The sequence below is a fragment of the Loxodonta africana genome, chromosome 27, assembly GCF_030014295.1.
Source record: "Loxodonta africana isolate mLoxAfr1 chromosome 27, mLoxAfr1.hap2, whole genome shotgun sequence".
Lineage (NCBI taxonomy): Eukaryota > Metazoa > Chordata > Mammalia > Proboscidea > Elephantidae > Loxodonta > Loxodonta africana.
This window is the reverse complement of record NC_087368.1, coordinates 27,544,432-27,566,288: the sequence shown is the minus strand read 5'-3', so window position 1 is coordinate 27,566,288 and position 21,857 is coordinate 27,544,432. Positions and strand designations below refer to the sequence as shown.

Below are 21,857 nucleotides of genomic sequence, written 5' to 3'. Positions count from 1 at the left end.
TGCAAAGAAGAGGTAACAATTGAAGGTTAAAGGTTGTGATCTGTCAAATTAGCAGAAAGAAGGTAGAACAGGAAAAACAACACGTACAAAGGTGGGCTTCAAAGCCCACAGTAAAATTAAGGAGGGAGTTCAGTATGGCAGTATATGCAGGGCTGGTGGAAAAGCAGGCTGGGCTAGATCAAAGAAGGGCCTTGTAAAACATGCTAAGCACCAATTTTGGGAGTTTGAGAGAAGAAATGTAATCATTAGATTTATGTTTTCAAAAGATCACTTTGATATCAGTGTAAATGACGGGTTGGAAGGAGAAACACTAGCTAGAGGAAACTATTGTCCAGATGAGAAACTGTGGTATGGTTGTGGCTATGAAGCTGGGCCTGAAAGACAGCTAAGGGATAGAGTCCATAAAGCCAGGTGAGGAGATCGGCTAAAGGATGAGAGAGACGGGGATTATTAAAGCTATAAGGGATTGTTAGAGAATGTTTTTTTTTTTTTAGGAGAAAATGGCTAATATCATCTGTGAATAAAGAAAAATATCATTATTTTATTTAATCATCAATTGGTTACTCATAACTACTCCAAAAAAATCTACACTAGGAGACTGTCTTAAACTCTGTAACAATCGCAAGTCAAAAATTTCACTTTTGTATTGTGTGAGTTATGCAATGGGTTTGAAAATTTTTCCTGTCTTCTTCACATAATCAAATTTTTAAAATCTAGTTTAATTTCTGTCCATAGAACTTACTGAAGTTTAATGTCATCATTTCATTATAGTTTATTTGGTAGCTTTATGAAATGCCTTTCCTCTAAAAAGCTGACTTTGTCTTCTTGGTATTTACGGTGTACTTGAAAGCCTCAAAATACAGTTATTTCTTCCTCTTCCTGATCTACATAGGAAAATAAATGTGTCTGTTTTTGTCCACTCCAAATATTTGAGAATGGAATGGTTTTCTGATTATAGGAATTACCATTTTTTTGAACTCCTACATTACACACCAAAAATCATGCAGGGGTATGTCATCAAAAATCATTTTTAATGATCGCCTGACCTGACCAGGGTTGCAAAAGAATTAGCTACCGAGCCTTTAGAGTCATTACTTCCTAAACACCACTATCAAGATTTAGGACTAAAGGTAGGGCTTCATTTGTAGAATAAAAGAGGGGAATTTGCTAAAGAGGAAACGGGAAAGTGTACCTGGTTCGGGCACAGTGTCTAAACCAGGCGGGCTGTGATCTGGATCAATTTTAGGGAAGAAAACATGCAAGTTGACAACCTGACAAATCAATACTCTTAAAACTATCCTTACACACATGCCGTCTGGGAAGCCTTCACACACCTCCTAAGGTTAAGAGTAAGGGCTTTGCTCTGCCCACTTTAAAAACTGCTGCTCTGGGGTACACACAAGTTTGGACACACGCAAGTATAACATACGGATCTCGGTTACTGAGTTTACAAACTTCTCTGTGTGCGTTTTGTGTGGGAGGAGTGATGAAATACTGGGAGAACATAAGGATATTTAGACTATTACACTCCAACGCTAGATTTTTCAATAGCTTCTGTGTAAGATAGAAGTTTGAAGTTAGAACATCATGCTAGAAAGAAAACATTTTAAGGTGGAGGGAGGCCTTCCAGATTGGTTTTAAAAGGATGGAATTTGGTCTGGCAAAGAAGTGCACCTCTCTTACTTCAAACACAACATATTATAGGATATAATTTTACCCTAAAACTTCCCTACTACAAATTTCAGATTCACAGGGTAACAAGCTTTTCATACCTTTTGCCAGACTCAGGCTTCTTCTTCCAAATCATTTTGGGTAATATTCTTGAAACTGCTCTTTATCCATGCCACTAAAACCATTTTCCTACCCTAAAGATCTTAATCTGGGCATATGACACGTGGGGGAAAAGAGAGGGCCAATGCTTTCACAATGCCGATGAAATGACACTGAAGCTGATGTTAATATGAAAAGATGGGCACTGCTTTTTCAACTTGCCAGTTCTCACATCTTACATCTGTTCTCTTGACACTGATGAGCTGCATCTATTGAGGGTCAACGCAAAGCACAGTACTCAGAATATAGAACAAAGAAACAGAAAACATGAAGGACCCTTAGGGTGGTTTAATTTTAACCAAATTAAATTAATACATAATTTAAATCACTAATGAGAAATATTCACTTGAAAAAATTTCCTCGAAAATTGTATTTTTGCTTTAACCATAAATACCCTTCACAGCTCAGACATAGGTAATAGCCCTCAATTTTAAAAAAAGTAAACTATTTTTTTTTGACAGGCTGCATAATTAAACAAACATAAGATTTGATGCATTTCTAACAATGCATGATTGACTAAAAATAAGAGAAGGGGACAGAGCTACAGTTAGGGGTTGTGCCAGAGCCCATATTCTTTGTTCAGATAACTACTTTGAAAACCAGTCTACCCCAGTATACCTAGCCACAGCCAGTATAATATCTTTCACTGAGCCCTGTCCCTGATGAAAAACACTTGGAGCTTGGTGAGCCGGTGGCTGGAGGTAGGAAAAGGTGGGGGGAAGCTCTTGTGGCATCTTTCCCTTCGTATTTTGTTCATAACACTCTGTAAATAGGACACTTAAAAAAAATGCCTGGTGTCAAGAGTGTTCAATTCAGTCCAAAATGACCACGTCCTGTCACAAATGTGTTTTAAATGCAGTGAATTGTTTTGAAATTTTCGGATTGCTATTGTTGCTACTGAAAATGTAATGACGATTTAAAAAAAAAAAAAAAGTCCCAAACTGGTCTGGACAGATTTTTTTTGGATGATGTAATTCACATCTCTCTCGGGAGAAAATGAGCATTCCTGAAAAAATGCCTAAGCAATCTTCCAATAAACTTTAACGAAATTAAGGCTTGTTCTGGGAAACCGGCTACTCCCTATCCATCTAGCTCATTTAAGAGTCTGCTGTTATTGAGTGCCCTCTAGTCATTCCGACTCATAGCAACCCCATGTGACAGAGCAGAACTGCCCCATAGGGTTTCCAAGGATTGGCTGGTGGATTCGAACTGCTGACCTTGTGGTTAGCAGCCAAATGCTTAGCCTCTACGTCATCAGGGCTCCAGCTAGTTTGACAATAGTCATTTAACAGTGGTTGCTTAGTGGTGAAGAGTTTGGCTGCTAACCACAAGGTCGGCAGTTTGAACCCACGAGGAGCTCCTTGGAAACCTTACAGGCAGTTCTACTCTGTGGCTATGACTCGGAATAGACTTGACGGCAACGGGTTTATGGGGTTTCATTATCTAACCATTCCTTTTTCCTATAAAATCTCCTTACCAAGACATTTTCTTATTGATTTATCAGAGGCCATTTCTTTTGCAGAACCAGTATAATAAAACTTTAATGATGCATATAATTAAACTGACAGGTTTTCTTTAGTAATTTAATTATTTTATTTGCCAAAGTTAATTAAAACAGATGCACGCAAGTTGTCAGGCAGTGATCATTTCCAGCTAAGCGCTACGACTATCTGGTAACATTTTGTCTTAACCTAGGGGGTACTATCCACTAAGAAGAAAAATTTAAGATGTTTTACTTGACTAAAATGATAAGTTTATGTATTGCAGACAAGCAAATAATTTTAATAAAACCCATTTTGGGGAAGAGTTATAACTGGAAGGTTGTGGTTTAAAAAAAATCGACTAACCAGATAAACTTTAAAATATTGAGCTATGCTATTTTCTCTTTGTTTACCTTGAAAAAAATGTAAAAATGAATTTCCCTGCTTTTGAGCAATTATCAAATTATTCTAATTGTGAATGAAGGTTCAAAAACAGAAAACATTTCTCTATCTGCATTTTAAAACTAGATTATCATTTTTGATGACTTCGGGTGCTTCAAGCCTTTTACTTTGTTAACATTCTTCAAAACTTAACTGGCCAAAACACACTGGTTGGTGGTTCGGTTTTAAATGGAAAATTCGTAAAGCGCATTACGGAGGCAACCAAAAAAAGTAAAGAACTGCTCTTTGCCTCAAATATTAAGACTACTGCTCTCTTCCGTCCCTTGGGCCAATAAATTGGATCTAGTGGATCCCTTTACTAAATTACTTTAATACATATATTTAAGTGTTTTTAAAAGGAACACATAACTTTAAGGTGTGGTCTTTGTTCAAAACAGCTGAAAAAATTCGCTTAAATCTAAACAACAACAACACAAAGAGGGGCTTAAAATTTAAATGAAAACACATTTTAAAGAAGACCCTCGAGTTGAACCTACTCTATCCATGCGCTTACAGTTGGGCTGGTGCGTTACAACGTGATGAACAAGATCTTCCAACTGAACTTAAAACCATTATTTAAAAACCTTCAGCTGACAAAATTACTACTTAAAAGGAGTAACGACAGTAGTGTTGCTCACTGGCGGTGAGTGAAGGTAAGTTCCCTGTAATCACCGTTTTGTGTGTTCACTCGTTTAAGCAGAAATAGTGATACCACCCCAAAGGGTGTAAGGGACTCGACGACGCACTTTGGGACAACGCACTTTGGGACAGTCTAAAGCCATCGTCGTCGAGTGGATTCCGACTCACGGCGACCCTACAGGACAGAGCAGCACCGCCCCAGAGGGGTTCCAAGGGGCGGCTGGTGGATTCGAACTGCCCATCCCTGGGTTAGCAGCCGAGCTCTTAACCACTGCGCCACCAGCGCTGGGGGGACGGTTTGGGATAAACAAATAGCCAAGGGTCTAAACCGTACGGGGACAACCCCGAAGCTCTGCCACCTTCTCCCTGCCCTTCATTCCATCAATTTCCCGTTAAACCCAGCAGGGCTTTAGTTCCCGCCGAGTAACCGGGGGCCGTCGAGGAACGCCGCCCCGAAGACAGGACCGAGGGGCCGAAACGGCTTCCCCCGGGCCCGCATCTAACCGGTTTCCCAGTCCCCAGCTCGGTAAACCGTAACGGGGCGACTGAGCTGTGCCGGCACGCACCCCACACTCGGGAGCCCCGAGAGGACTCACACGCGAAGCGGCGCGTAGAGGGCGGCCCTGAGGCGACCCGGGGCCCAACCGCCGCGGCGGCCGACTGCGCTTACCCGGCCCGGCTCCGCCTCCTCGCGCCCCAGCCCCGCCCCGTCCCGCCGCGGAGGCTCACGGGACACGTAGTACGACAGGCCCACTTTCCCCGCGTCGCGAACGCCCTCCCTGCTCCTCGGGCTTCACTTCCGGTCTCCCCGCCCGCCCCCGGCGCGCAGCCCGCAGACGGCGGAAGCCCCTTTTCCGGTCGTGCGCGCCGCGTCCTCCCGGCCCCCCGCGCCATCGATTCCCCGGCGCGGCGAGCGAGGCGGCGGCCGGCCCACGCAGGCCCTGAGCAGGCCGGCTGCGGCGGCCCGGGCCTCGCGCGTGCGTTGCCGGGTAACGGGCCCTGTCGGCCGGCGGCTCGGCCCCGCGTCCCCTGAGCTCCCGGGCCCTGCGGCGGGGCCGGGCCGCGCGGGGCCTGGCGCAGTCGCGGCGCGAGCGATGGAAATCCCTCCTCGGCGCTCCCGAAGCGGCTGCCATCGCTGGGGAAGCGGCCGTGCCTTCGAGGAAACCGGAAGCCCGTGGTGACCCCTGGCGACCCGGCTTGATTTCGATCCGTTTCCAAATCCTGGGGAATCGAAACTCAGCGGCCCGGGGGGCAGCCGTGCGTAGCCTGGCTGCGGGGTGAGTGACTCGCCGCGCCCGGGCCTGGCATGGGGGTGCGGGCAGTGCCGGGGCCAGCCGCCGCCCCTCGCGCTGGGCCCGAGAGACCTGTCATTTTCTCTCCAAAAGCAGGCCCCCCGTTTTTGAACAGAGCACCCCACCCCGGAGCACCCCTACCCCTGCCACCCGCCTCTCCCCAGCAGTCCCAGGCCCCTGGTGCTTCACTTCACTGCTCCCCTATTGGCACCCTTTTTTTCCTCCTCCGTGCTCCTCTTCGCAGGGACCCTTTCGGTTGGGGTTCATTCATTGGAATGGCTTTTGTACCAGAAAGGAAAGGGGGACCCGTGGCTAGGACGGCACTGCCTGGAGCACCCAGCCTTGGGCATCAAACCCGTGTCCATTATCAAGGGCTAACAGTCGGTAGTCGTCGTTTCTCCGGTGTCTGACCTGTGTATTCAGTACGGTGTTTGCTGAGTGACTAGGACACGCGAGGTAGACCGAGACCTTCGTCCCAACAGAGGGGGAACTCACATACGAATGAGCTGAACGACCCGTGAAAATTAAAACAGATCCAAACACAGATTGCTCCAGGACATGTTGGAAGTATACTAAGGTGATCAAAGGGAGTGACTTACCGGGATTGAAATTGACCCCTCCTTCTATGGGAATTTTAAATTGGATTGAACAAGACCTCGAGGCGAAATTTAAATTCGAGTTCTAATTTCCGAACTTGTGATTACTCCCTCTATTGTTTGGAAATTGGAAATAACGCCTTCCTCACAGGATAGTTAAAATTTAACGGGGTACTGTTTGTAAACTGGGAACTCCTATAAAATACAAGGTTTTACTATGAAAGAGGCAGCACCGTGATCAAGTCAGAACACCAGGAAGTGAGTCCTGAATTTTCCAGTTCCTTCCTCAAATCTTTAGGAGAAGCTAAACCTCCTCCTCCTTTTTCTACTAAAATGGGAGTAGGGCATAGTTTCTATGAGCTATGGTGGCTCTGGGATCAACTGGCTGATTTTCATTCTTGGCTTCTGAGTTCTCTAATGTTTGTCTGTCTTAGACTACATGGCATATCATAAACACTTGGCAAACAATTACCATCTCAGAGGGCTGTCGTGATTAACGGTGTGATGAAGTTCTTTATAATCCATGAAGTAATAGAAAAAATGTAACTTCTATTTTTTTTCTTATATTCTGGATTGAAGTATAGTGGTCTTACCACTATTAAAAAAATTATAGATAACATCAGAAATATTTACTGTATAATGGGTGCTCGGTTTCACGGCGATGTATTACTTTATGAAAGCCATGAAAAGGCATAGTCTGCTCTTGATATCTGTGCTGGCTTTGAAAGATAATTTTATGATTCCTTGGCTATGAGTCGGATGGCACTGGGTTTTGGCTGTACAAACTGATTTCTGGACTAGTGCAGTTACTGAGGTAACTGAGGACCATGAAGATGAAAGTGGAGCTTTTCTTACTGTATATCTGGTGCTGAGCACACTTTTGGACACTTAAAGCGTTATAGATCATTAGAGCGCTAAGGTACATACACTGAATGATAACCCACTGCCGCCGAGTTGATTCCAACTCATAGTGACCCTATAGGACAGAGTAGGACTGCCCCACAGAGTTTCCTGAGTTTATCACTGAGTGATAGCATCTTGAAAAAAGGCACTTGATCATCCCTTCTAAATTAACTAGTTTGGCCGTATCTGCCCCTACTTACTGCGCTACACATAGGGAAAGAGAACTAAGTGTTGGTCTGTCTGCATTTATAAGATGTAATCCATAACCCTTGCTCCATAGTATCTTGAAGATCATAGGAAGTGAGTACGGGAATACCCTGACTTTGCGGAAGTAGAAACTTGATGGAAATTCTAAATAAGATCCAGTTCGAGAAGTAATAATAGAGGAAAGAACCTATGAGACAGGCTTTAATTCAAACTCCAGATCTGTCACATAGTACTGATGTAATCAAAGGCAACGTTAACGTTACCTCACCTCTTTGAGCCTCAGTTTCTCTTCTGCGGTGGTAGTAATACCTTTCTTGCCAAGTTTGGTTTGGAGTTGAGTAATGTGTATGTATATTTCTTAGTTCCTGGCAAAAATGTTGATTCCCTTCTACCTGTTTAGATTTCTATTCATACTTGGATTAAGAAATTGCCTTCTCAATATAGGAAGGTGGTGTTTTAGTGATGTAGTCCAACTGTGTCATTTTATAGGTGGGAAAATTTAGACCTGGAGAAGCGAAGCGCACTGATCAAAGTGGCAGAACCGAGACTAGAATCCGGGGCTTCTAAACCCTGTGTTCTTTCTAGTGTATAGTTCTACCTTGTCTAAACTCTTACTGGGCAAATCAGAATCCAAGTTATATTGCTTTGTGAATGTTTTATGACAGGCACAGATCTAGAGGTCAGCTTACCTGGGCTCGCATCCCAGCTTTGCCACTGATTAGTTGTGTAGCTTTAGGTAAGCTATTTAATGTTTCTAAGACTTAGTTGTTCAATGGAATAATAGTGGGCACTGTGTGTAAAACCACTAGTGCCTGGCATATGGTAAATGATCGATAAATGGTAGATATGAAATATGACAGGATAATCGTGTTTATTCCTATAAAAAACATCACCCTGGTGTCAGGAGATATTTCTATCTTTTCTAGTATCCCAAACTCAGGTGTATGTATCTATGAAGAACTGAGGGCCCTTTTAATGTGGATTGCAGTGAAGACTGGAATTTAGGATCTTGATGTCTAAATTAATTCTCATTACTGTAATAACCTTTGAATCTTTTTTTTTATGTCTCTTTTCCTAGCCTCAGGAACTATTTTTCTCTTTTCTACCCACCTTATTTGAGAGATTATGCCTTTCTTTCTCCCATTGCCATTCTATGTAACTTCACTGTTCTCAACATCTTTTATCTCAATCTTTTCCAATTCTCTTTTCATTTATACTTTATGTAAACTTCTGTAAACAGAATTTAATATATAAAATGTTTGCATGATTCATCCAGTTGCCATTGAGTTGATTTAAATTCTTGGCAAACCTATGTGTGTCAGAGTAGAGCTGTGGTCCATAGGGTTTTCAAGGTTTTTTGGCAGTACCTCGCCGTGTCTTTCTTCCTAGGTCCCTCTGGGTGGATACAAACCTCCAGCCATTTGGTTAGCAGCAAGTGTTTTAATCATTGCATCTCCCAGGGACTCCTCCCTCTAGCGGGTTTTATATTTCACTGGGACTTCAGAATCCTGGGGTGCTTCTATGGAGTCCCTGGGTGGTACAAATGGTTAGGCACTTGACTACTAACAGGTTCATGCCTCAGATCCACTCAGAGGCACCTTAGAAGGAAGGCCCAGTAATCTACTTATAAAAGATCACAGCAATTGAAAATCCAGTGAAGTACAGTTCCATTACGATACACATAGGGTCCCCATGAGGTGAAATAGACTCAAGAGCAACGGGTTTTTTTGTTCGTTTTTTAGGGTGTTTGTTGGAAGTACGGTTCTGATATCCATAGATCTCTGGTGGAGCCTAGAAACCAGTGTTTTTGAAAACTCCAAGTGAGTCCAAGACAGTGGAGCACACCTCACTTTGTGAAACACTGCTTTGGTTGTCTCTAGTTTCTTGGAATGTTTTTGAAAAAGAAATTTCTTTGTGACGTGCCTGTGGAGTACATTTATTATTGAATTTCATGATTGAGGGAAGTCTACTTAAGCTTGCCTTTGAACATTTTTTTGTGGCATTTGTTAAGTTTTGAAAGTTAATGTTATTCCTGCTAGACTATTTAAAATATTGTCTAGTCTTTGGATAGTTGTAGCCTTTGTTAATAACATGATTATAGCACTCATTTTGTATAAATTAGAGTAAAAAAAGTTTTCTTATTTTAATTTCAATTATGGTAAATTAGGTAGTTATAGTAGAGGGTACGTTTGCCCAGATGTTAAAGGGTAAACCATAGCTTGGTCTAGTTCGTTAAGTATAATAGCCAGTTAGGCTTTTTACCATTTATCCAGAAAATCAAACTGCGTGGTCCGGAAATACTTCATCACAACCATAGTGTGTAAAACTGAATCCTACTGTGAGACGGACTGCTGCAGCAACCTTTATTCTCTGTAGATGTTGAGGAAAAATGCTTGCATGAGCAGAGACACCTCAGGCTGTGTGCACACGAGCTACTTTGTTGCTCTGCTAGCAGTTTCCTGTTCCTGTGGTAACAAATATAAGGGGCGTCTGGCTCGCATTGGGTACCTTCCTGGGATGTGTGTTTTCCCTGGCCTTGCAGCTTTATCTCTAGGAGGCTGGTTTGTACAGTGTAATATGATAAGCATTAAAGTTTCTGATACTAATGTGATTTGGTTTGTATTTTTGCAGAGACAAATTAAAATTTTAACTTTCAGTTTACAGCAAACTTAAATGACAGTCATTTTAAAAGTTAATCGATTTTGGTGCTTGTCTGTGCCAGTAATGGATTTCCTCTTAGCTGTACGTTACCACGTGGGTATTTCTCATATAAAATTTAGGACAGGTAAGTAGCTTTCCAGTGCATTCCAAGTCGCGTTTACAGAGTACAGAATAAATGTATAGGATAATGGTTTAAAACTTGAAAGGTGCTTCTTTTATGCAAATTATTTTTTTATATTGAGAAGGTGAGCGACGTATGCAATTTTTTGGCACTTTGTAAATAAAAAAGATAACATAAATACGTGAAATGAGCCAGTCTGAGTACTCATTTTGTTCTAAAAATGAGTATTTTGACCAGTTATCTTACTGTATAATATAATATGTGACGTTGTTAGATCAGTATGCCCAATCCCCTTTAAGGTACTTGTAAACCTTCTCAGGGTTCCTAGTTTTGTAGTTCGTGATGAGTTCAAGTGTGTAAAAGCCTCACCAGAGAAGGAGAAATATTGGTAGTTCAGGCTCTGAAACCCCTGTACTTGGGCTGCATGTTGTCTGATCCTGACTAAACCACATGACCTTTCTGGGTCCCAGTTTTCTCATCTGTGAAATGGGTTTCATGAGATTTTCCACCTCATAAGATTGTCATGAGAATTAAGATATTTATAAAACTCTTGGCACAATGCTAAATAGTTCATTTGGTTGTGATTTTTTTTTTTTTTTTAACAAATATAGTGTAAGTATTCTTCACTATAATCACATCTAGGTCTATCTTGTAAAATGCTGTAGAATAAGGGCCAAACCCTGTAGTCTCTGTTATAAAGGGCCATCTCATTTTGTGTCTATCCTGTCTTTCCAGTTTCATCTCCTACCCTTCCCTTTCTCTACCCTTTTCCCTATACTCTTACAGGCCTTTGATCTCCACATGTGTTCACCCTATTGTAAAGGTATGATTACAGTAACCACTGTCTTCATTTAGAGTATGAGTCATTCTGTTTTTGTGGTATTTTCTTTGAATATAACTGCCCCATCCTCATAGCATTCTGTTTTGTTTCTATTACTCACCTCTACGATATAATAATTTTTTGTACATTTTCTCCCACACTGGGTTTTCCTTGTTGAGTAAAATGATTGCTTCATGATAAAAATGAATAGGAAATCACAGAGCTGAGCTAGTTAGAAAGAACGTTATGTAAAGCTAAAGTACATAGGCTTTGATTCTTAGAGCAAAGTACACAAACTTTAGGACATGTATTTTGACTGTAAGGAGCCCGGTGGTGCAGTGGCTAAAGCGCTAGGCTGCTAACCAAAAGGTCAGTGATATAAACCCAACAGCAGCACCACAGGAGAAAAGACCTGGTGATCTGTTCCAGGAAAGATTACAACCTAGGAAACCCTATGGGGCAGTTCTACGCTTGTCACATAAGGCTGCTATGAATTGGAATCAACTCGACAGCACACATCAATAACATTTTGACTGTAGATGATGAGAAATGGTTTTTGTTTTAACAAGGATTTTAGGCTTATATCTTGTTTTCTATCAGTCTTTAGAAAAAGAAAATTATTCAAGTTAAATCCTCATTTGGTTGAGTATGAAGATATTATCTCTCAGATGTTTCATATGGTGTTAAAACAAAAATCATATTAAGCCAGTAATAGAAATTGAAGTTTATTGATATATACGATTTACAAATCGGGGTGACATTTTGACTGTTGTTGTTAGGTGCCATCGAGTCCGTTCTGACTCATAGCGACCCTGTGCACTACAGAACGAAACACTGCCCAGTCCTTTGCCATGTTCACAGTTGTTATGCTTAAGCCCGTTGCTGCAGCCACTGTGTCAGTCCATCTCATTGAGGGTCTTCCTCTTTTGCGTTGACCCTGTGCTCTATCAAGCATGATGTCCTTCTCCAGGAACTGATCCCTCCTGATAACGTGTCCAGAGTGTATAACACACAGTCTCACTGTCCTTCTAAGGAGCATTCTGGTTGTACTTCTTCCAAGACAGATTTGTTCCTTCTTTTGGCAGTCCATGGTGTATTCTTCACCAGCACCACAACTTAAAGGTGTCATTTCTCCTTTGATCTTCCTTATTCATCATCCAGCTTTCACGTGCATATGAGGCAATTGAAAACACCAAGGCTTGGCTCAGGCACACCTTAGTCTTCAAGGTGACATCTTTGGTTTTAAACACTTCCAAGAGGTCCTTTGCAGCAGATTTGCCCAATGCAGTGTGTCATTTGATTTCTTTATTGCTTCTTCTATGGGTGTTGATTATAGATCCAAATAAAATGAAATCCTTAACAACTTCAGTCTTTTCTCCGTTTATCATGATGTTGCTTATTGGTCCAGTTCTGGTGATTTTTGTTTTGTGTTGATGTGTAGTCCATACTGAAGGCTGTGGTCTTTGACCTTTGTCAGTGTTTTAAGTCCTCTTCATTTTCAGCAAGTAAGGTTGCGTCATCAGCATAACACAGGTTGCCAATAAATCGTCCTCCAATCCTGATGCCCCATTCTTCGTACAGTCCAGCTTCTTGGATTAGTTGCTCAGCAAACAGATGATTATACGGTGAAAGGATACAAGCCTGACACACACCTTCCCTGACTTTCAACCAACCACGCAGGATCCCCTCGTTCTGTTCAAAGGACTGCCTCTTGATCTAGGTACAGATTCCTTATGAGCACAATTAAGCATTCTGGAATTCCCATTCTTCACAATATTATCCATAATTTGTTACGATCCACACAGTTGAATGTCTTTGCATAGTCAATAAAACACAGGTAAACATCTTTCTGGAATTCTCTGTTTTCAGCCAGGATCCATCTGACATCAGCAGTGATATCCCTGGTTCTGTGTCCTCTTCTGAATCTGGCTTGAATTTCTGGCAGTTCCCTGTTGATGTACTACTGTAGCTGCTTTTTAATGATCTTCAGCAAAATTTTACTTGGTACGATATTAATGACATTGGTCAGTAATTTCCACATTTGGTGGCATCACCTTTCTCAGTAACAGGCTTAAATAAGGATTTTTTCCAGTCAGTTGGGTAGGTAGCTGTCTTCCAGATTTCTTGATACAGGCGAATGAGCACTTCCAGTGCTACATCCGTTGGTTGAAGCATCTCAGTTGGTATTCCGTCAATTCCTGGAGCCTTGTTTTTTGCCAGTGTTTTTCAGCGCAGCTTAGACTTCTACCTTCAGTACCATCGGTTCCTGATCATATGCTTCCTCCTGAAATGGTTGAACGTTGATTCTTAAATTCTAATTTAAGAATACAAATTACCCTGTATGGTAGAAATTTTTAAATCCGTGTTGGTAAAGATTGATTGGATTATAAGTTTCACCTACCCAAGCTTGTACACAGATTTGTTTTTGCCTACTTTCCTTATAATCCTAGATATAACTAGACACTCCACATTGACAAATAACTCGACCTCCAGATTCTGACTTTGCTTGAGAGCAATTGGGTGCTTTCAGTTATAAAATCAGAAAGACAATACTATTGTGATAGAAGATCGGACGCAGAAAAATAGACGAAAGCTTTCATTACTATTCACATTGCCTGAAATAAAGGAAAACAAACTTTACAGGCATTAATTGACACAGGAAGAAAGAAATTTCAGAGAAGAGCAAGCACAGTGAAACATGGATTCTGTGATTAAACAACTTGTGTTTACATTTCACCTCTCCACTTACTGTGTTACTGTGGTAAAGTTAAATTCTTTCTACCTGTTTCCTCATCTGTAAAGTTTTTTGAACAGTGACTGGCACTAGTAAGCAACTGTGAAATAAAGAACTGGCTTTGACTGTTTATCTCTGGTTTCTGAAAATAACCCTTGGGATAGCCAGAGGTGTAGTGGTTAAGAGCTCAGCTGCTAACTGAAAGGTCAGCAGTTCATATCCACCAGCTGCTCCTTGGAAACCGTATGGGGTAGTTCTGCTCTGTCCTGTATGGTTGCTATGAGTTAGAATCGACTCGACAGCAACGGGTTTTTTTTTGGGTTTTGCTTTCTAAAATAACCAGCCAGCATTTAAATGTGTGAATAAGTAGGGGGCTACACAGGCCCCACTCTGGCAGCAGGCCTCAGGAAGGGAGGGGCATGATGCAGTCATTCATATTCATTGATCGAACATAACTTTGTATTAAGGCTCCATCATGCATATTCCCTAGATTGGTGAGAAAATCCTTGAACTAGAGAGGGTGGCATGTCCCTGGAGACAACGGAGGCCCCTGTGCCAGGAACGCTCTCAGACCTCGCCTCATGTCTCTTCACTTGTATCCTTTCTGGTTATAATAAATGGGTGACTGTAAGTATAGGTAATGTTACTGTTGTTACGTGCTGTCAAGTCAGTTCTGATTCACAGTGACCCTATCAGACCGAGTAGGACTGCCCCTTAGGGTATCCTTCGGCTGAAACCTTCACAGGAGCAGATCGCCAAGCCCTTTCTCCTGTGGAGCCTTTGCTGAATTCCAACTGCTAACCTTTCCGTTAGCAGCCGAGCACTTAAGCGTTGCACCACTAGAGCTCCTTAATTATTAAAAAACAAACAAACCAACCCGTTGCCGTCCAGTTCATTCTGAGTCATAGTGACGCTATCAGACAGGGTAGTGGTAGAACTTGGATTAGAAAATCCAGGCAGTCTGGTGCCGGAGTCCATGCTCTTAGCTACTATGCTATACTGCCTCTAAAAAATCAGAGTTTTTAAACATTGCCCCGATACTCACATTACTCTAAATACATCTTTTTTTGTTGTTGCTCATTTCTTCAGTGAGACATTTCTGTTCCCTGTGTTTTTCTTTGAACTAGCTGTCATGGATACACTGGTGGAAGATGATATCTGCATTTTGAATCATGAAAAAGCCCACAGGAGAGACCTAGTGACTCCAGCCTCAGTATATTCAGGAGATGAGTCTGTTGCCTCCCATTTCGCCCTGGTCACTGCGTATGAAGACATCAAGAAACGACTAAAGGATTCAGAGAAAGAGAACTCTCTGTTAAAGAAAAGAGTAAGACTTTTGGAAGAAAAGGTAATTCTTTTACCCTCATTATGTTTTATGAGATAAAGGATGATTCACAATATTAGAAATTTTTTATATTTTTCTATCCTCTCTTCCATAGTTAAACCAAATTTCCAAGCATCTTTCACTGCTAATTTCCAAACCTTGGGCATTGTACTTAGTCACAGTGTCACTCACATACCATGTGATTGGGGAATATTTGTGGGGTAGGATTGAATAACTTGGAAGGGGTATATTCCAAATATTTTCCTTCCTTTTTTCAGATCGCCTTAACATTCATAGCTGTATGTATTGTATTCAGAATTTTAAAATCCGTGCAAAAGTAAATGACATAGCAACAAAGGAAATGAAAAGCCAAAAGAGGCTTTTCTGAGTATTGTTTTAGTAATGTTTAATATCAATTTCTTCATCAAGACTGAAGTTACAGCAGGACTTTCATCTTCTTTACCTCAGTGTTTTCTTTTGCTCTTGAATACCCATATATGAATACTGCTTTTTTAACTGATGAATTAATGTCCAGTGTTTACCTTTTTATGCAGAATCTTGACATTTCTAAATGTTTCAGAACGTACAAACAAGGTGGTGTTGTAAGCGCTATGTGCCCCTGAGTTGAATTTTGACTCATAGCGACAGCATGTGACAGAGCGGAACTGCTCTAGAGGGTTTTCTAGGCTCTGATCTTTACAGGAGCGGATTACCAGGCCTTCTCCTGCAGAGCCACCGAATGGGTTCGAACTGCCAACCTTCTGTGAGCAGCCAAGTGCTTAACTGTTGCTCCTTTATAAACAAGGTGGCTGATTTAATCGCAAGATCTTCTTGGCCTCACGTCTTGAGAAATGGTCCCCGCTTCCCCGTTTACTTTTGAGTTTTGAAGTTTTTCCTTACCTTAGTGTGTATTTCTTCAGGTCAGATCAGTGCGTCTCTATTTTATAAAGAGCAGCTTCCACAAGGGTGAAAGAAGTGGATTCTTAGCAGCCAAGAGAATGAGTTCTTCTGTCACAGAAGCTTGGGGATGGGGCTTGCTGGGGCTAGAGGGGAGTCGGTTGTAAAAATAACCATAATTTCTTTGCATTCATATGAATTCATTCTTTGCTTCAATGGTAATTAAATACGTTTGTGACATACTGGGATAGAATGAGAGAATTAACATTTCGGCGCTCATAGCTATGTACGTTATTTGAAATTTGGTAGGAAAAATGTGATTTGGTATACAGTTACTATGGGAAATATTTCTGTACTTTGTGACCGAATAATCCTGTTCAGTCCTATTCTGGAATAATGCAGGATTTAATGAACTAACACACGTATTCCTTAAAAAGTCAACTCTACCTTAACTGGCTACTCTTCTGATGACGGGCATTTGATACTAACAGCTTCAGAGATGCTTAAGAACTTCAGAAGGATAATGTGTTGTGAAATACTGCGATGAATCAACAGGTTATAAAACATGGTATAGAAGGCTTCTAAAAAATTCTCTCTTTTTTTTATGCTTTCTTAATCAGTATAATTATACGGAAGTGAAATGTTCACTTTACTATGCTGCTGTTAGCAGCCATCAGGTTGACCCCTGACTCATGACAACCCCATGTGTTACTGAGTAGAACTGCTCCAGGAGGTTTTCTTAACAGAAGCGGGTTGCCAGGTCTTCTGTGGAGCTGCTGCCTGGGTTCCCACCACCAGCCTTTAGGTTAGTGGCCAGCTGCAGGCTGCTTGTGCCACCCGCATTACATGATTAAAGTTAGATGCGGACCCATCAGAAGACTGACTTATTTTTTATTCAAAATCCCCTTTTAATAATATCCTTCGTCTGCTAATTTTTTGCCATTAGCTTATAGGGGCTCGATTAGATGACGAAAGTTCTGTGGGACGAGAACAAGTAAATAAGGCCTACCATGCGTATCGAGAGGTCTGCATTGATAGAGACAATCTGAAGAGCAAATTGGATAAAATGGTAAGTTGGTTTAAAAAGAACATTATCTACAGACTGCAGATGAGTTTTCTCCTTCGAGAAGTTTAAGGTTCAAAGAGGTTAAATATTTACGTTTATAAAATCACAGATGCTCAGGGCAAAAATAGAATTTTTTATAATATTTATAAATTATTTCTATACAAAATAGATATTACGTAATGACGCGTGGGCCTTAAATACATCTGGCACTGCCGACTTCTGTTGAAAAACCCTGAGATGGTGGGATAATTCATTATGTTAAAAAGAAAAAAAGCTGTTGAACGAAATATGCCCTAAGTCAGAAAAAGAAAGGAAAAAAGATTGATGAGAGCTACGTTTATTTTCCCATCTTGCTTTTAAAGGCTAGAATGAGTTTTTTCCAGTATCGACCCGAAAACGAAGATAGAATACCAACTTACTGATTTTATTGAATGTAATTTGGCATTTTCCCTACTTAACTAGAATAAAGACAACTCTGAATCTTTGAAAGTATTGAATGAGCAGCTACAATCTAAAGAAGTAGAGCTTCTCCAGCTAAGGACAGAGGTGGAAACTCAGCAGGGTATGCCACTTACTTGTTCTGAATATTCTTACAGAATTAATGCATTTGTCCATTTATGTGTTACCTCCATTACCAACTTTCTACATCTGTATTTAGGCCTTATTTTTTAATTTTTAGGCTTATGTTAATTTCTCTGTTCTGCTTTCATAACGTATCAGCTCATTTTAACTTATAAATTGTGCATTTCCAAGAGAAAATACAAGGATTTTTCTTCAGGGCTGGTTTGTGATGACGTAGAGGAGAGGAGTAATCCCCCACCCTCATCCAGTCCTCTTGCCCTGGCTTTTCCTTTCTGCACAGCCTTTGTCTACACTGTCATGGAATAGTCACAATTGCTTATTTATATTTTTCCTTTCTGAAGGTCGTGAAAATGTGCAGATGAGATGTTGGGGTGGAAAGTCAGGTCTGAGGGATACCACTGTTAGCCTGTACCCATGAACACTGACGCAGGGGCCTTTAGGAGACCTGCTGATGGGAGTGGAAATCTCAGGACAGCTGGTTGGGGGTGTTTCTAAATACAGAGACAAAGGTACCGTGTTCAGGGTCAAGAATAAAGCAGTATCCACTTGTATTGAGTTTTCTACTTTGAAATGTTGATGATAAAATTGTTTTGGCATCATGCCATTCAGTGTTCCGGGCCTGATGGTCAAACTTTATACTCCCTGAAGGGACTAAGTGAAGAGATTAGCTGAGTGTGCATCAGTTTATTATTTTTATCATGCAAAATAGGAGATTATTGATCTGTGTACAATTCTAGCATATGCTTGATTACTGTAGCATCTTCTAAAATTCCAGACTGGCAAATTTGTACTTTAACCTAAACAGAAAATGGGGGGTGGGAGTGAATAATACATTCTAAACCAAAATTACTAGATTTCTTACTAGCATAGATCTTTGAAAGTCATTACTTTTTTTCAATTATTAATTATTATACATTTCATATTAGCATTTCTTTTATCTTCAGCAGCATAACCTTCTTGGGATTGCAGCCAATGTAGAAAGCAGAGGTAACAGTTTTGACGCCTGTCCTTTTTGTAGTGATGAGGAATTTAAATCCACCGTCATCGAACTGGGAGGTGGAGAAGTTGAGCTGTGACCTGAAGATCCATGGTTTGGAACAAGAGCTGGAACTGGTGAAGAAAGAATGTAGCGATCTCAAAAGGGAGCTGCAAAAATCCAAACAAACGGTACTAAAGAATTACTAAATTGAGAAATTCAGTACTCTGTGTGTAGGATTTATAATTAGGTATTAAAATGTAAGGAGCTTTGATGGCACAGTGGTTAAAGCACTTGGCTGATAAAATGTGAGGTTGGCAGTTTCAACCCGCCAGCTGCTCAGTGGGAGAAGGATGCGGCAGTCTGCTTCCCTAAAGACTACAGCCCTGGAAACCCTATGGGGTGCTTCTCCTCTGTCCTTGAGGTTGCTGTGAGTCGGATCCACTCGATGGCAGTGGATTTGGTTTGGTATTGAACTGCAGAGTTGACATGAATGGTAACTACCTAGAAAGGGAATGTTCTTATTCTCTGAACAGTCTGTGTTTAGCTTCCCTTTTAATCATTTCTGCTAAAATTTGATATACTCTATACTTTTAACATGATTCTAGAATAATAGGTTGCTTAAAAAAAACCTTAGTGTTTACTTATTGTAACCAGGGCTTCTGACCAGTTTGTTTTGGCTTGAGCCCCTGCCGAGAATTTCCACTCAATATACTGAATCAGAATCTACATTTTAACAAGATCCCCAGGTGAATTTGGTTCTAGTTTCAGTTCTTAGTAGTTACTCTTTTCCACTAGATGGTGCTAGGGAATACACTTTGCTTTTAGTTTTATTCATGATCATAAATCACAGAAACAGAAGAAATTTTAGAAAAATCACTTTTACTGATGATGAAATTGTGCATGAGAGACTACGTAACTTTAAGGGCTGAAGATAAAGAGGGAATATTAAAAAAGATTAAAACATGGTCCCCAATTTTACAGTTTATTTTTGGGGTAGGGGGGAGATGTGAACTAAAACAGGAGTCACAACTGAGACAGACAAACGAACTAGAAGTGCTTTATTTCGGTGTATGAGTGGCTCCAAGTTGACGTCTCGACACCACGGGATGTGTACTTCCAGGCCTGTTTCAGTGGTGATGCTGACCCAGCCCTCTTAGATACGGGAATCAGAGCAGGCCAAGGGGAGAGGTTTGTGTTCACCTTACCAGTCTTGCTTTACTTTCTGTAAAACATTATTTTAGTGTCTTCTGAATTGTATAATAGCATCTGTCATTGACATAATAGTTTTGTTTTGTTTTGTTTTTTTTAAGTGTTTAGTTAATGAACTCAGTTGATCAGTATCTGGTATTAAGTGAGGTCAGGGTTCCAGGGTCAATTCCAGACTCTGTGGGCCTTTTAGACTTTTTGCATTCGTTAATTTTCCATCTATTTATATTCAGAACAGTTGATCCTCAGAAAAACAAACTGTAGGGCCAAAGAAATATAAGAACTGGGTCAGTAGAGTAGAGTTTATTTAGAAGACATGTCCTGTAATATAGGGACCTATTTAACTTGAGCATTTGTTTCTCAAGGTTATATGACCATGCGGCCCTGTTTATGTGAAACTCCCACCTCACAGGGCACTAGTGTTGTGTGGACATGTTGGGAAACAAACCCATTTCCATCTTCAGAAAATGGCAAACTGATGACTGTCCAGGAGCAGGGTCTTTGAATATTAAAGAAAATCCCTTTGAGCTTACTGCAGATTTACATTAGATCTTCTGAATTTTTAGGAGATTGGCTGGAAAAATACTTTTCCACACAAATGCAGAGTTTTTTTTATCAATGACTTTAAGAATGAGGATATTTTTATTGTTTATAGTAAGTTTAAGAATATACTAGTTGTAAACTTTCACTTAAAGCACAATAAAAATTATTTTTTAAAAAATACACTAGTTGTAAATATTAAAAATTAATGACACAGGGGAACTGAAAATGACCTGATCTGATTCTTTGCTTTCCTCTGGAGAACAGGGAAGAAAAATGCCCAAAGTCATGCACCTTGTTAGTGGTCAAACCTCCCCTAACTTGAGGGCCAGTTCCGTTCCCCCTCTCTGTAGGCCTCCCTAAGATGCAATTTAATTATTAATTTCTACAGCATTTAGTACTTCCTGGAGAATCAGGGGTCCAAAATGTTTAAATTCCTATAATGTATTTTTCATATTTTATGTTCCCAAGTTCATGCTACTTGTGAAGTCTTGTGTAGCTTTTTAACAGTTCCACATTAAAATATATAATCTAGATTATATAAGCAAGAAAAAGTAAAATTAAATTTTGTTCTCTTCACAGCCCACTTCTGCCATTAGAATTAGTAGTGATAGCCATTTTTATTTGTTACAGAACTTTAAATGAGAATGCATTGCAGAAAATTGTCAGAATTGTCTTAGACATATTAAGCCTACTTTTAAATACCCTTTATAGGTTCTTTCTGTCGTATCTACTACTTGCACTACTAAAACTTAAAAATATACAAAGACTTTATGAAGTCCTTGCAAATGGTCACTTAGAATTCATAGCAAGTTATTTTGTTGTCTGTGTGGGAGGAGGAAACATACACTCATTGTTTTCAACAGTAACCTGTAAACTTTGGCTCTTTTTTGTAATAAAAAGACTGAAATGCCAATATACTTCCATTTCCTATGGAATTCCTTCAGCTGTACCTTGAAAAAAAACAGTAATTTTCTTGAGAAAAAATTTTTTACTCTTACCGAATACAGACTTCAGATTGGTGTCTTAAATACATTATGTGTGAGACTCCAAATTCTTTTTCATGGGAGTAGTTTAATTTTGAAAGAAAATTAAAACATGAACACCTTTAGATAACTGGAAGTGATTTAGAAATATCTGATGTAGGTTGGAGGTATTTCACTGGAATTGAGTAAAAAAATCTAGTCTTACACTGTACATTACAGATGTCTTATATAAAAGCTGAAAACATGTCTGGCAAGAAAAGTCTTGAGAATAAATAGAATGTAACAATTTTTTTTTTTTTTAAACAAATGACAGGATCTGTCTCAAGGAGATGATCTGAAGAGCAGAGATCTCCAGAGACTGAGCATTTCAAGGTATGACCATCCTTCAACATTAAACAAAAATACATGGTCTGTCTTCTGCAGGCCACTTTGTGTAGGTACCTAGATTTCTGTTATGATTTTATTTAAAAATAAAAAGAATCTTGAATGTAATCTTTGACCATCATATATTTTTAAAAAATAGTTTTGTTACTTAACAACAAACTTGAACTT

General features: G+C 40.4%; 2 protein-coding genes across 6 annotated transcripts in view; one reads left to right on the top strand and one right to left on the bottom strand.

Annotated features, from left to right (window-relative positions):
* The first annotated feature begins 5,467 nt into the window (after positions 1-5,467).
* AZI2 (5-azacytidine induced 2) overlaps positions 5,468-21,857 on the top strand; it is a 25,945-nt gene continuing 9,555 nt past the window's right edge. Inside the window, exons 1-7 of one of the 3 annotated variants that reach the window (XM_064277412.1) lie at positions 12,607-12,711; positions 12,861-12,995; positions 14,853-15,073; positions 16,893-17,015; positions 17,475-17,574; positions 18,613-18,761; positions 21,619-21,677. In XM_064277412.1, coding sequence (XP_064133482.1) covers positions 12,947-12,995; positions 14,853-15,073; positions 16,893-17,015; positions 17,475-17,574; positions 18,613-18,761; positions 21,619-21,677 — 701 coding nt within the window. In that variant the 5' untranslated portion in view covers positions 12,607-12,711; positions 12,861-12,946. Of the gene's footprint in view, positions 5,669-5,753; positions 6,261-12,606; positions 12,712-12,860; positions 12,996-14,852; positions 15,074-16,892; positions 17,016-17,474; positions 17,575-18,612; positions 18,762-21,618; positions 21,678-21,857 lie in introns of those variants that run through there. The other 2 variants (XM_064277413.1, XM_064277414.1) reach the window with 2 other exon arrangements.
* CMC1 (C-X9-C motif containing 1) overlaps positions 14,074-21,857 on the bottom strand; it is a 102,160-nt gene continuing 94,376 nt past the window's right edge. For all 3 annotated transcript variants that reach the window (XR_010319597.1, XR_010319598.1, XR_010319599.1), the window contains one exon: positions 14,074-20,037. The gene's annotated coding sequence lies outside the window, so the exon portion shown is untranslated. The remainder of the gene's footprint in view (positions 20,038-21,857) is intronic.